General features: G+C 46.0%; 1 protein-coding gene across 1 annotated transcript in view; it reads left to right on the forward strand.

Annotated features, from left to right (window-relative positions):
* The window catches only part of CRACR2B (calcium release activated channel regulator 2B), a 49189-nt gene that overhangs the window by 18695 nt on the left and 15471 nt on the right, over nt 1–15023 (forward strand). Inside the window, exons 3-9 of the mRNA XM_013949362.2 lie at nt 2958–3210; nt 4730–4841; nt 7768–7936; nt 10051–10197; nt 10547–10637; nt 10773–10865; nt 14199–14386. Of these exons, the coding sequence (XP_013804816.2) occupies nt 2958–3210; nt 4730–4841; nt 7768–7936; nt 10051–10197; nt 10547–10637; nt 10773–10865; nt 14199–14386 (1053 nt within the window). The remainder of the gene's footprint in view (nt 1–2957; nt 3211–4729; nt 4842–7767; nt 7937–10050; nt 10198–10546; nt 10638–10772; nt 10866–14198; nt 14387–15023) is intronic.

A 15023-nucleotide genomic window follows, 5' to 3' on the forward strand; every position in this document is an offset into this window, starting at 1 on the left:
TGCATGAGTCGAATCCTTTCAGACTCATGTCCATGTCTGGTCCCCAACTCTTCTAACAAAGAGGCTTTTAGCTCGGCTAATGTTTTAGATCTGCAATACAGCTGGGCTTTTGATAAAAGGAGATGCTAGAGGTAGGGATGTAATGTGTCTCTGAGAGAACAGAACATCCTCCTCATACAACCTTTTTTTGCTGCAGCAGAGCTGGGGAGACATCACCTGTATGTGCTGCTCTGGCTTTTGAAATAGAAATGATGAACTTGCTAACAAGAAAATAAGGTCTTTTTTACTGCTGAGGACTTCAGTATCTCTTGGATGGCGAGAGGGACGTTTCAGAAAACAGCATTTTCAGTGTTATATTTTTGCTTTTTCTCATTCTGCCCCTTCTGCGCAATCCTGTCATGACTCTTCCTCTGAACTCCTATTCTGTGTCTGCCTCTGCCCCCACCTGCTTGTGCTGTGACTGTGTCTGCGTGGAAGAAATGGGTCTAGCAAAGACCTTCAGCAAGATGGCCTGTAGCAGCTGATAATTACCACTCATTGCTGTAGCTATGTGACTCCTCACCGTAATCACCTGTAAAATCTATGCAGCTAAAGATATTTGGTTTGTTTTTTTTCCCCCAAGGCCAACTTTGCAACTTTTACTTAAAATATGAAAATGAAGCTGGGGTTCTGTCTAGCTTCTTTACTACTACCATGTACAGACTTGCCATCAGAAGCAAGCTGACTGTCCAACTAAAGGGATAGAATCAAGCTTTAGTCTCCAGATGTTGCTGTGTTGACTTCATAATATGAAATAGAAGGTTTCAGCAAGAGGGAGAGAGAGAGAGAAAGAGAGAGAGAAGGAAAAAGAGAAAAAGAAACACCCCCCTGCTTTCACCCTTTTCTTGCTTTCTTTCCTTCTTTCACCCTCAGGATTCCCAAAGCTTGAGTTCTAGCTCTGTGTTCATTGCTTGCCTGGGATGACTACCTGACTAGAAGGCATATGTGTAGTACTAATTTCTAGGTTGTCCTCTGTAGTGTTTCAAATAAATATTTCTTCAAGTGATGCTGAACTGAGGTGCCCTGAAAAAATACTCACTTGAAAGGGGGAGTGAAGCAAACTAGTTGTTCTCTGGAGCAGAACCACCCTCTAGTTCACCAAACAGCAGTAATAAACAGAGTCAAATATCACAGTACATAACTGCCTTCTCCTTTTGTATTAGTTTCATACGTTTCATGCTTGTGACATTCTTCTCAGCCATGATGTTCTCTATCCTTCTAGTGCACTAATAGTGCAAGCAGAATTAACTTGGCTGTTATCACGGCATCTGTACATGGCTTTTTATTTCCTGGTGATTAAAAAAAAAAAAAAAAAAAACCCTCCTTGGCTCATACTGTTTAAATCTGCTCTCAGCTTGCTTGCACAGCTCACTTCTGCCCTGCAGTGCAGACCGTAGATCTGGAGAAGGAGAAGTCTAACACAATCAGTGCAGCAAGGCTTTAAAAAGTGGTGGTGTTGCTGAAGACAAGCTGTCTGGAGGGTGTTATGTTGGATCAGTATGTCAGGAGGTGGATTGGGGTAGGGATGTATTGTACGCACCTTTACAGTCACAGTGCTGTATTAGAGGGGTGCTCTCATTCCTTGCCTTTTTGTTTCAGGTACTTGTAAATAATGGAAATTATTTTCTTTGGCATCTGATATGTCTCCATGATCATGGAGTTTCCTTCCTTCAAAGGTGAACATTTCAGATTAAAATTCTGTTTGGCAGCTAATGAGCTTTCAAAACAGAGGCTGGGAGGCAAGAGGGGCAGGAATGCCCAGCTTATTAAATTTTTCCCATCTTATATCCCAGTGTAGGAATTTTCTGACCTTTCTTTGTGCTGTAATAACATGAGATGAAATTACTGTTTGGGAAACATTAACAGGAGAATGTCAGAGGTGGAAGGTCAGTTGGGGGACCTGGGTGGGAGAGTGGTGGGAGAAACGTTCCTTCTCATTCCTCTGTCGCTTGCACAGACCTTGCTCCTCTCTGCCTTTGTCCCGCTCTGCGCTCTTGGAGTTGTCATACAGCTTTGGTGTTTGAGGGTGGCACAAATGAGCAACAGGAGGAGGAAAAGGTAGTGTTATTACCAGAGAAACCAAGAGCAGGAGCACAGGTATCGGAGCAGTGGGGTGTAGTGTGCACAACCTCAGAAGCTGCTTTTTCTCTTCTGCTGAAGAACCTCTGCATCCAGAAAGACACTCTCCTGTTACCCTCCTGTTAGTCCTGCTGCCTGTGTTTGGGTCAGAAGTGTGCCTTCTTTGCAGCCCCCTCCCCGGTTGAGGGCTCAGGGCCTTCCTGAGGGCTTTCCTGTGTCTCTTCTGTGCGCTGCCTGTGCTCTCCCAGCTGGCAGAGCATGTGGAGTGAAAACCTGGCCCCAAAGGGCTGAAGGATGAAACTGGTGGGAAATTCTGGCGAGGGCGAGCGAGAAGTGTCCCAGCCGAGGCAGCCAGGGAGCTGTATGAGAGCTGGGAGCTGGCCCTGCCTGTGGTGCTCCAGCCCCACGTCTCCGCAGATGTGCAGTACTGCTGTGTGCACAAGCAGAGTTATCCACGAGTTGAATATACTCTTCCCATCCTCTTGTCTCTGCTGAAACCTTCCCTTGGCGCCTGGCTTTTGCCAGCAGAGATCTCTGATTTCCCTGTAGGTCTGAGCCAGAGGACGAGTGGTGGCAATAAGCGTCCTTGCTAGATGAGAGGTCTGGAGGCCGTCAGTGTGCCGAGTTATCCCTCTGTGTTAGGCTCAGTTACACCTCTGTTTGGTAGGGACTGTGCCTCCGTGGCAAACTCTGCTTACAGTCTCTCTTTCCGCCTACTCCTCGGTCACGGCTATGGGTGCTGAATGTTGTTCGTTCAGACCACATGCAACTAGGTGATACGTGGGGTGGAGGTGGAGGGAGCGTGTTTGACTGGGGTTTCTCTGTTTCCTGCCCCACAGCTCTTCCATTTGCCACTGCCCTGGGGGGAAAGGCTTTGAGAAGATGGAGAACCGGAGAGGAGCGCTCTTGGGATACAGCCACTGGGAAGAAGAGGAGGGAGACGAGGAGGATGGGGTGGCTCCTGGTGCTTCTCCTTCCAGCCAAATGAGTGAATTGGAGGATGTGCAGGTGGAGATGTTCGAGAAGGCAAGGGAGCTCTTCCAGCTGTGTGACAAGGACGAGAAGGGCTTTATCACCAAGGTGGACATGCAGGTGAGGGAAAATCCTTCCCCATCCAGCTTTAACAGCTCCTTCCCCTTTACAGCTCGTCCCAAGAGGAGCTGTACAGTCATGGGAGCCAGAAGGGGGGTAGAACGTGGCATGTCTTTACCTTGGCAAGCATGGGCACGTGTATGGGCGCTGTGTGTTCTGATTTCCTGAAGCTGGACTCTGCTGCAGCCAGCTGCTAGGAATCAAAAATCCCAATTTTTTTTGTCCCCAAAATTCTTAGGACAAGGGGGACTGCAACTGCAAATTTTTAAGGGATGCATAACATCAAAATCTTTGCAACAGTCCCTACAAACATTAAGCATGCAGCAGAATGGATGGGAGATCTGGAAATGTAGACACTTTGGTTTAGTAAAAAAATACAACAACAAAAAACTACTACCAACAGAGAAACTATCCACCAGCCCCTTAACAAAAAAAAGCTCTGTTTTTTTTTTTTTATTATTATTTCAGCCATGGCTAAAGCCTTACCTCAAAAACTCACTTTAGGCCTGAATTATAACTTTTCTCTAGAATAATGTATTTTGGTGTTTTCTGTTAAAACAGTGTTTGTCAACAGAATCTCTAGTTATTTGTGTCTTTTGTTTTAACAACTTACTTTATTGGGAAGGTTACATATGAATTATTTTTCCTCTGTCCAATCTCTCTCTCCATCTATAATTATCACTTGGCAGGACCTGTTTAATAAGTAAAAGCTGGATTAATTATAGACTCACTTTGTTTTGGGTTGTGTGATGCCTAATTTTGTGTACTTATGTTAATAGCTATTTATTAAGCTTTATCTACAGCTCTGTGTTTAACAGACAGTAATGGGATTTTAGCTGTACTTGTTATTTTGAAGCTCTGTAGGGGAGCCCTTCATGCTAAATACACGTTTATTATAAAGGGAAATTTGTCTGTTCCTTGTCTGTATACTGGGAATAATGATACAATCCCAACAGACAGATGACAGAAGAAAGCTAACTCAGACATGAACTGAATGTCTTGCTTACGATCTGCAATGGATTTCCTGCCAGAGCTGGGAACTGAATCCAGGCACTCTGGATCCCAAATCATAAGCCCGTGGTCCCGCTCTGGCAGCAGTGATGGAGCTGGCACCTGCCACGCCGTGCTGACAGCTCCCCCAGGCGGAGCAGTGCCCGGGGAGACTAGTGGGCCCATGGGTCAGCCGCCTGGGTCAGAGCGGTGGGTGGGCAGGCAGGCAGTGACCTACAGGGAGCAGCTCTGAACTGGGGGGAGGAAGAGGGCTGAGCTCCCTCCAAACAAAATAAGCTGAGGTTCCCTCTGTGCAATCCTGGTTGAATCATCCAGTAATGGAAAGCATTGCCGTGTCAGTGGGCCCAAACAGGCGTTTGTGTCATGACTCAGCTGTCCTGGCAGACTGTCACATCCCGGCTGGGATGCACTGCTATAAGGGCACATCGCTGGGGACAGCAGGGGCAGAGCGAGTCACGTGGAAGACTTGAGTCACGCCTTCATCTTGTCCTTTCTTCTGTCTCTGTAGAGGCTCCAGAATGAACTCCCCCTTACGCCTGAGCAGCTGGAGACTGTTTTTGACAGCTTGGAACAGAACGATAATGGATACCTGACGCCTGTGGAGTTCAGTATGGGACTAGGTAAGAACTGCACAAAAACAGAGGTAGGAAAAAGTCTGTCTGCGTCAAGGTGTTTTATGTTGGCAAGAAAGCAGAAGATACAGTTGTTCTGCTGAAGCCATACCAGTTGTCCAGCACAATGCCCCATGTTTACATGAGTACTGTTGGAGAGAGGTGTGTATGTAATAGCCTCTTTACCTGCTGTCCCCCTCCCTGAGGCTTTGCATCTGCTTGTTCCAAGGCTGTTATCTGTCTACATGGTAGAGCCAGGCTCTGAGCCTCTCTTGCTGGAGATGGTTGCAGTGTGTATCTGGCTGTGTGATCAACAGTTGTTCATTTGGACAAAGACCCTTGTTTTATGAGGGGACAGAAATATGCTTCTTGGCAACTGTCTCTATCCCATTGGTTTATGCAACGGTGTCCAAAGAGTTAGTAGAAGTCCTGTTAGTAGGATAACACAGTGACAAATTAGATTTGCTTCTCTCACTAAACACTAGAAGAATGCTAATCCTATACTTAAGTCATCATCCAGCAGTACAAACAGTGCGAGAGGTGATGAAGGAGGAGGGGTGACCGTAGCAATAATTACCTGTGGGTGCTCAGTTGCCTTAGTTGGCTGTCAGCTCTCAGGAAGCCTGCACCCCTTACCCCTTCCTTAGTCGGGTTGCCTGGACCTGTGGAGGAGTTACTGGCATCAGAATCAGAACACAGCACATAGACATATGTGGTCTAGGATTTTCAGAAATGATTAAGGAGGCTCTCGAGTTGCTATGTCCCAGTTGCTCAGATTGTAGCTGCCAAGGGCTTTCTCCCAATGAGGGGTGCCTTTTTGGTGCTTCAGTTTGAATAACCAGAAACAGCCACCCCTGAAAAGAGAAGCTGTAAAGATTTCCTCAGAATAAACGTGGAAAGCTTTGTCTCAGGCCAGTCTATTCTGGGAATGCGCAAATCCAGAGTACCTGACGACCTGCTGCAGGTGTGAAGCCTTGTTGTCTGGTGCTTCCTCAGAAACAAGTCATCTTGACAGCATGGGCTTTTCTGCCCTGCTCTGTGTGGAAGGTGAACGGGTGCCATTTGGGCACCTTGGTATCTACTGTACCTTCTGTACTGTGACCTGGTTGTTTCCAAATCTTATTGCTTGGGATGTTTGCTGCAGCCATAGCCATGGACAGGCATCATAAGAGCACCTGCGTCAGTGCCTTTGCTGGCGTAGGCAGGCAAGATTTCTCTTTGTGCCAACCATCCTGGCTGACCCTTCTGACTAAGCCTGAAACAGAACAAGTTGTTGGGCTGTGTTGGCAGCCTAACTCCATGGGATTTACTCCAGTCTAGACAAAACACTTTGTTTCTGCATTTCTTTCCTTATGGTCACACTGTGTCTGGCTTCCCTGAATCCTTTTCAGGCTTTGCCTCTAACTTGCAAGTTTGCCCTGGTATATTGCTGTTTAAAGCAATTTATGAGATCCTTCCTTTATGAGACGTTCAAAGTGCCTAATCCAAGCCCATCTCCTTAATTAACTGTCCAAGCCTTCAGGTTTTAAGCTGGAGTAAGGCCTGTCTGTCCACATTGTAAGTTTTTTTTTTTTTTTTTTACAGCGCATGGTTTTAAGAGTAAGAGAAAAGCTTCCAGGTCCTCCATCTTTCTGCAATACTCCCTGTATCGGGAGAAATACATTGCAAATCCAAGCAACCTGCATTTTGTGCTGGACTGGAGTGGCCTTGAGCCTCACGGGTTTCTAGCAGGCATTCAGGGTACAGAGAAGCTATAGCTGCCTGGGAGGAGAAGGAAGCACAGTAGGGCAAGCTGCCTGTTTGTTGGGCACAGTCCTTGGTGTCAGAGCACAGACAGAGGGAAGATGGGGAGGGAAAAGGAGCTCACATTAAATAAAACCTCAGCACTCTCTTTTACAGATGACTCCTCGCAGCCTTATAAGTAGCTAATAGAGAGGGTGAGGTAATGAGATTTAGCTTGGAGCCAGGAGTGGTGGGGTAAAGTGACTTCAGGTACGCAGGCTTTGGACTTCTTCCTCTAAGAGCAGCTTCATGTTCTCATCCATGCTCTGCAAGTCCTTGGCACCTGGCCCTGTGGCTTGGATATCACCTCTGTCTTCTGGACCAAGCAGATATATTTTAGAAAGGAAGGGTAGTTCCTAATGATGGCCTGGTCTCTGTATACAGGATTAGGGCTGGGATCTGGATAGGATTGCTTGATTTGTTTCTTTAAGCAGAATTTGTCCCCCAGTGCCAATATTTGTCACATTCCTTGAAGAGCAGGAAGTTCTCATGGCATTAATGTCTCAGCGTGAAACAGGATCTGGATAGCTGGAAGCCATCCTTACGTAGGATGGGGCGGGAGGGGGTGTTCAGAGATTAACTGCCTTTTGTTCAGACACTGTACACATTCCTAGCAAGAGGCAGCCCTGTCCTGCAGCGCTTGAATCAGAAGAGATGTGACGCGTGAGAAGGGAAGGGTGATTATCTCTCCCACCACCACCCCATTTTTTTTGGCTGGGGAAGCTGAGGCACAGAGCTATTCAGTGCCTGGCTTGCAGTCCTAGGGGGACCTTGTGGGCCTTGACCAGGGACGATTGGCAACTGGACCCCAGTGCCCCTCCACCAGAGTGAAGTGAGCTAATGCCAAATGTTTCATGTGCTGAGAGTCCAAGGCCGCAGGTGGTATATCATCTCAGCCCGGGCTTGAGCAGTGCCGGAGGAGCCCGTTGTTGGGCTGGAAGCCTGTTTCAGCCCCAGCATTGCAGATTGGAAGCTGACATCGCTCAGGATGTAAGAATGGAGGCTCTTTACTGACCAAGAGCTGTGTTCTACAATAACAGCATTCAGGCAGCTTCTCATGGAGCTGTGTCAGGTTGCCATTTAAATAGCACACAATTAAATGATATACAACTTGACTTTCCTTTTTTTCCTTCTTCCCTTCTCCTTCCACCAGGGAAGTTAATAGGGATTGAATTGTGTCAAGGATCTGGGAGCACAGATCACTCCAGACATGAGGAGACTTTTGAGTCAGGCTGGTCAGATGACTTGGACCCAGCAGATGATGAAGAGAAAAGATTTTGTTCCATGATGGAGCAGCTCGGAGCAGCCCAAGTGTTTGACGAGTAAGTCGGGGAATCTCATGGCTTCATTTCTACCCTGCCTTGATCTTGCAATATCAAAACTTCAGAGTACCAGCAAAGACCAAGGAGGTGGACAGAGCTGATTGTTCTCTGAAGCAGTTTGGGCTTTTTGTCTTGTAGTCTTGTGTTCTCATATGCTCAGTAACAAATGCAGTGAAGTCTGGGTTATCTCATCAAACAGTTATCAATTGCCTTTAGTGCAGTGCTTTTCTCAAAGAGCTTCCCAAACTATAAATTCATATTACAGCTGTAAAATGTAGCAGTTGGTGACATGGAAACCCATCTGCACACAGCAAATTAAAACAAGTATGTGAGGGTTAGATAAGGTGAGGAGGACAAGTGTGCTTTCTCTTCCAAAATGTTGTGTGATTGTTCACGTATGTTCAGACAATCTTAGTTCTAAGAGTCTGTGTGAAAGACCTGTGCTGCTGGGACTAGGCTGTTCTTGAAAAGGGTGAGAGGCCAAGCTGGGCGAGGGATGCTCACCTGAGCCTTGAAGCTTGAGTGGGGTGGCCCAACGGCGTCTGTGGCAGCCCTTTCTTTCAGGCATCATAGTCCAGCAGTGTTGCCAGTTTGCAGGGAGCAGCCTGTCCCATGTAGGGACTGCCACTAATGGAAGCTGAGAGCGCAGGAGCTTGCTGCTTGCAGAGCTGTGTTGTCACAAAACAGAATTTTTCTCTCATTTGCATTGTGATGCAAAGCACCTGCATGTTTCTTCTGAGGCTAAGCTTTTCCTGCTGGTAAGAAAAATTCTGGGAGGCTGATACGCCTGAAGTAATGGGATGACACTGTGAAAGGCTATAGTACTGTCCTGGATAAATAGTCACTGCTGTTTACAACTCTGCTTTGAGAAACATCAGGTCTTAAAGTGGGATTATCCTGTGTTTTATTTTGACCACTTACTTGCGGTTTTGTGCAATGAGTTCAGTAGCTATTTCATGTGAAGCTTTTGGGCCAAGCCAGCTGTTGTAAAGAATTAACACAAAACAGAAGCTAATTGGGGGTGGTGTAGAGAGCTGGCCTATCTTCATTGTTTTTGCTGAAGAAGGATGGGTTTGTTTATAAATGGGACTGGATATTTTCTGTTACCTAAAGAATGAGATTTTGATGAAGTGTTAGTAACTTTCAACTTGAAGGAGAAAAAGAAAAGGGAGAATATCTTATGATGGTGATGGGGGATATCAAGGGCTTGGTGTGTTTTTTGTTTTTGCACAAAGAATATTAAGGGAGACAAATACATACACAAAGAAAAATCTCTACCCAAATGATGTCTATGAGTATAATTATTTTGTACTTTTAATGGCAGTTCCTCCAAAGTGTGTCACAGATCAAAAAAAAAAGATTTTCCCCAAAAAGCCTTTGAAGAGAAGCATGAGGGGTTGTCTCAGTCCTTGCTGGCTTAAGAGACTCTATGGGAAAGAGTAAGTTTATAAGTGCTATGTTCTAGTTGTGATGAATTAAATGCCAGAACAGTGTAATGGTTATTGTAGGCTCTGAAAGGCAAGACTTTGGGTTTCCAGGGCTTCCTCTATTCCAAACTTGAGGTGACAGCTTGGGAAATTTCCTTCTTTTGCTTGTGCCTCAGTTTCCATGCTTGTTAATTTTTTATTTTATTTTATTTTATTTTTTAAACAAGGACATTAACATCCACCAGTACAATCCTGGTGTGAGGACTGCACCTAGGTGATGTGTGCTAAAATCCTTGGATTATAATAGTTTGCTGCTTGATCACAGCTCACCACAAATTTGATGGATGTTCACATCTTCAAATCTTGGTTTACACATTAAATGTATTATTACTGAATAATTGAAAAATATTCCAGACTAGTCATTCCAGAATTGCTTCATAGGTGACTTCTCTCTTTTAGATTACTTCCTCTATTTTATCCTCTTGCTAACCGATAATGGCAGTAGATCTCGCTCTACATCACTCAGTCGACATTTACCCTCCTTCTTTGCTGTGGTGGTGTAATGCAGAAGGTCATGGGAGAAGGGCAGTCCATCTGTCCCTGAATGCATATTGGAAGTGGAATAACAATCCATATGATGACACAGAAACTCATTTGCTTTCCTTCTCTCTTTTATGCTTGCTCCAGTCCAAGTGAGGTTCGGGAGCTCTGGGCCCGGCTACGAAAGGAGCATCCAGAGCTCTTGTCCAATTTTGAGGAGTTTCTGTTGCGTGTTTCATCGTACATCAGGGAGGCGCATCATGAGAAAGAGTCTATGGAGCAGGCATTGAAGCGGTAAGGAGAACATCATGACCACTTGCTGCCAGGAACCAGTTGATGCAATTTGATGTGTTAAGTTCAGCCTCAGTGGAGACTGCATTGCAGGACAGAGGGAGACGTTTTTTGCTGTGAATAAAATGACTTTATCTTGATCTGATCCCCACAGATTTGTTTTGCATTGATGCCAACCCATAACACTTGGTCCAGCTAAAATCCCATTCCAATAAGTTTTTGGCATTGCCATGCTCCTTTGTACTTACCTTGCAATCAACTGTTAGTAGGAAGCTTTCTTCACTCTCCTCTCCTGTTTTCTTTCTGCATTCTCCTTCTCCCTCCTGACGTGTGCGCCCCCTTCCTTTTGTAGGAAGGAGACAGACCATGACCGAGAAGTCAGGTGCCTTTATGAAGAAATGGAGCAACAGATCAAAGCAGAAAGGGAGAGGCTGATCTGCCAGGTACCTCATCTCTCTTGGCTGGAGAGTCCTCAAACTTTCTTTGGTCTGAAGAATGGCTGGTGGCTTATCTGGCCAAGCAACAGCTCTTACCGCGCTGGGTGTTGTATGCGTAGTCATGTATATTTACCTCTGCAGGAAGCACTGAGACATGACAGGAGTAACCTGCTTCAGAAGGAACTGCATAGCAAAGAGCAGGAGCTAGAGAAAATCCTCTATCGCCAGAAGAAGGTAACAGGACCCAAAGCCTTTCTAAAGAAGCATGCCACCTTCTAGTGTCTTTCTGCTAAGCCCTTTTCTGACTGAGGATGGTTTTCATCTGCTGAGGGCTGGTGCTAGCTAGTCCAGTTCTCTGACTGTCTCTGAAGGTGTTGAAGTGGATTGGTTTGTCTTCAGCTGTAATGGCTGCCTGTGAACATTTCCCCCACACACACTCATTTTCTTATCTGTTTTGGTTTCTTTTCTTGTACTCCTCCCATCAGCTGGACAATGACTTTATCTGGCAAGGAAGACTGGGTGAAGATTTAGAAGTTGTGAGTTTGGAGCCTTCTGTAGCATGTAAGAAAGCTGTGTATGGACATGCAAGAGCCAAATCTCTCTAGTCTGTGTTTTCTGGCTGCTCCAGAATAACCCAGGGTAAAAAAATACTGCATCTGGCTTAAATAAAGCAGCCTAGCAGTTCTGTGACAATTAGAGCTGTACGTACTGTACACTTGCATTTCAGCACCTAATGATGTACTGATTAATCAGTCACCAAAGAGATCAAAGCAGAAACTTTCCTTTGGCCTGCTGTCCCTGGTATGTGTATTTGCATGGGGCCATGCATTCTGAGTGTCTTCCTTTTCCTCTGAAGAACCCAGGCATGACCCCTGGAGAAACAAGCTATGGGAGGTACCTGAAAGATGCTGGCAACTTGAGGTTTCCCTGTTGAGTACCTAGCTGTGATGTGAATGAAACAGCAGTTCTCTCAAAACACCAGCACAGTGTGCAGCAGCCAGAAAAGCCAGCAGAGCTTTGGATGCTATCAGGAAGTATTTTGAGAATAAGATAGAGGACATTTTCCTGCTACCCACAACCTCAGTGTGCCCATTTCTCAAGTGCTTGTGCAACTCTGGTCTCCTCTAACTCCATTGTGCCCTACTTGAGATGTGGAGGTACAGAGAACTAAAATGATTGAGGAGATGGAGCATCTATCTTATGAGCAGAGACTAGAAAAGCTTACACTCTTCATTTTGGAGAGGAGGAGACTGAGGGAGGGTGTAACCAAGTTTTACAGTATTGGGAAGGTGGGTGGATAAGGTGCATGTGGAATTATTATCCACTAAGTCCTGCACCAGCAGAGCTAGGGGAGACTTGATAAGGCTAATATGAAGTTGGTTTAAAAGAAAGTACTTCTTTTACAGGGGATTAGTGAACTTCTAGAATTTGTTGCCGCAGGAGGCTGTGGAGGCAGACAGTATTAGCAGTTCAAAAAGGGACTGGTCAAACTAATGGGCAATAGGCTCATAAACAGGTACAAAAAGGAGGAATAGACAAGGATATAGCCTCTAACATCCCTAATCCAAGGACTGTAGATGCTGGGATGTTTGAGGGGAGTGGACCGTAGTAAGTAACGGTCAGGGCATAGTGGGCTAGATGAACCCTTATTCTGACCAAAATGGGCACATTTGTAGTGTTCTTAACTCTGAGGCTTGTACCAAACTATGTGGATAATCAGGTCCCTCTTGTGGCGAAAGTCTAGTATTGTGAGCGTGCTGTTCTGCAGTATCACTTCAGACTACATACAACATAAAATGGGATGAGTTTTGTGTGATAGAGACTTCTCAGAGAGGTGCAGGAGTTTTACTGAAAGTCTGTCCCCTGGCTTATTGAAGACCTAAAGGCTGTGGGATGGTGTTGCTGATTCTCTGAGTCTGGACTCCAGTGCCCAGAGTATGGTCCAAAGGACTGGAAGTCCCCAGGCAGAGCTGGGTGTGACTTGCGCTTGTAGCCTCAGCTGGGAGAGACGTGGGGCTGGTGTTTTAGGAACCTGGGAAAGGTTAGCTCTGCTCACTCCCCTTCATGACTGTTGTTTGCTGAGAGCAGGGCAGCAAGGAGAAAAGCACTTCAGCTTGTGCCACAGGGTGCTGCTTTAGTTTGCCTTTGAGGGTTTAACTGAAGGTGCAAAAAGGCAGGCTTAAAGTATGCATGGGTTTCCACAAGAGACCCTGTTCTGTGCTGAGATCGCATCTCTGTGCCCTTGCCTAACTTTCTAGGTGGCAAGAAGTTGTCACACATGGTATTTAGAGGGCTAAGCTCTGTACTCAAAACTTCTGAGAAAAAGAGCCTGTTCAGCCTGGGTGACCGCAACTGTGGATGTTGGCTTTCAGTTCTCACAAGCTCTTTGACAGTCCCAGCCAAAGTGCTGTCAGTCTTTGCGGTCCTGATGTGGGAGTGGGCTGCTGTAAACTGGGAGAATTTTTTGAGTGAGATTTAGGAAACATGATTTCTGGTCCCGTGTTCTGCTCGTGCTGCTGTCTCTATTGCAACCCCCTGGCCTTGAGCCCTGGGGAGGCTGATTCTACCACCTGCTGCACTGACTGGAACTGGCTCCTGGTGCTCCTCTCTGGTTGCAAAGCAGCGATTGTATCATTTTATATTTGGGCTATAAGTTCTCAGATGGGGACCATAATCTTTGCATAGCACCAACTTCAGCAGAGGGCCCTGGTTAGCTATAATGGCTGGCTCGACCCTGAAGTGTCAGTACCATCCTTCCAGCAATGTCCTACTCAACATCTGAAATGAGTGTGTCTGACTGCTGCGTCTCTGTCCTTGACTCTTTCCCAAGCTATGCCAGACATTTTATATGTTGTGATGAATCAAGTCACTGGTTGAATACAAGATAGCAGGCTTTGAACTTTCCAAGTCAGGCTTGTTAGTTATGCTGATGTCTTATTGCACTGTCTAGGGTGGAACTGTGCCCCAGTGGTATAAAAACAACACACTGAGACAAAACAAAGGTCCCTCTAGCCCAAGGTCCCATCTCCAACAGGAGCTTGGGCTAGAGTGAAGGTCATCCACTTGCTTGACTTTCCATGTGTCAATATTTAAAGTAGGACCTGTGTAGTGTGACATGCCCATTACACTTCAATACATCCACCTTTCACCTACGACAGGCTTAAGAAGTCCCTAAACCAGAAGTGCTTAAAACTCCTTACAAACACACCTCTGTCTCTCCCTCCCCCCCAATTTTTTCTAGTCCTTCTTTCACCCACATTTGCACTCTGATCTCCATAATGCCTGGCAGCAACAAGTTCCTCACACTGCCTGAAGTGCTTCCTTAGTTATGCTTGACTAATTGCATTGCTTGCTCCCCAGTGCTGGCACCGATGAGAAATAATTGTTTCCTGTTCACCTTCTTGACACCACTGGTAGTCTTGTAGACCTAAGTTGTCTTTGCCTCCTGTCTGCCTTCTTGTTTATATCTGCTCTTTCAGCCTGTTTTCTCAATCAGTCACAGCTGTAGCACAAATCCCTTCCTCTCTGTATTTAACCCTTTCTCCTCTTCCTCCTCTCTCCTTGCAGCTGGAACATCAGCTACAGTCTCTGAACTCAGAGCAACTGGAGACCCGGGTGCAGAATGAAAGGCTCCGGCACCTTAATGAAAACCTCCTGGAAGAGCTGGAGAAAAGCAAATGGGAGCTGGAGGCAGCAAAGGGGCAATTACAGAAGCTCCAGAAAGAGGCCCAGCTTGAACAGGAGCAGAAGGAGAGGTGGGGATGGGCAGGAAGGGCAGGAGGGTGGGTTGTCTGGGAGGGGATCCAGGCAGAGAGGAAGGATGTGCAAGTAATTAAAGAACAAGAATCTCTAATTAGAAGCTTTCACTCTGTCAGAGGATTGCCTGCCTCTTCTTGAGAAAGAGAAGTAACCCCAGTGATCTTACGAGCCTAAACAGGGAGTAATACTGCTACCTCTCACCTGCCTATAGTGGGAAATGAATTTGTTCATTGATATTTGGCTATAAAAGCACTATAAAAAAATACAAGTGTCCCTCAGTCTAAAGGAGGTTTCCTTCATTGTATTTTCCAGTTCACCATTGCCTCTGCAAAGTTCCTACAGATCCTGTGCTAATCGCTTGTGTTTCTGTTTTGGAGCTTTATCTAATAATACCCAACTGCTTTTCATTGGGATGTTTCAGTTCCAGATGGCAGTAAATGTTCTTCCCATGTCTAGCAGTTGAGGAAACTGGAGGGTGAACAGGGGAAAATGGATTACCTGTCCTCACACAGAAGGAGAGCAGGAAAGCTGGCTCTCACGGCTGTGCCTCTTCCACTGAAACATCCTAGCAAAGGATGCTTCTTTGCAAATGCAAGGGAGCTTTGTATTTCTTGCCTCACTGACTTCCACTTT

The sequence above is a fragment of the Apteryx mantelli genome, chromosome 4 (assembly GCF_036417845.1).
Source record: "Apteryx mantelli isolate bAptMan1 chromosome 4, bAptMan1.hap1, whole genome shotgun sequence".
In the NCBI taxonomy this organism is placed as follows: Eukaryota; Metazoa; Chordata; class Aves; order Apterygiformes; family Apterygidae; genus Apteryx; species Apteryx mantelli.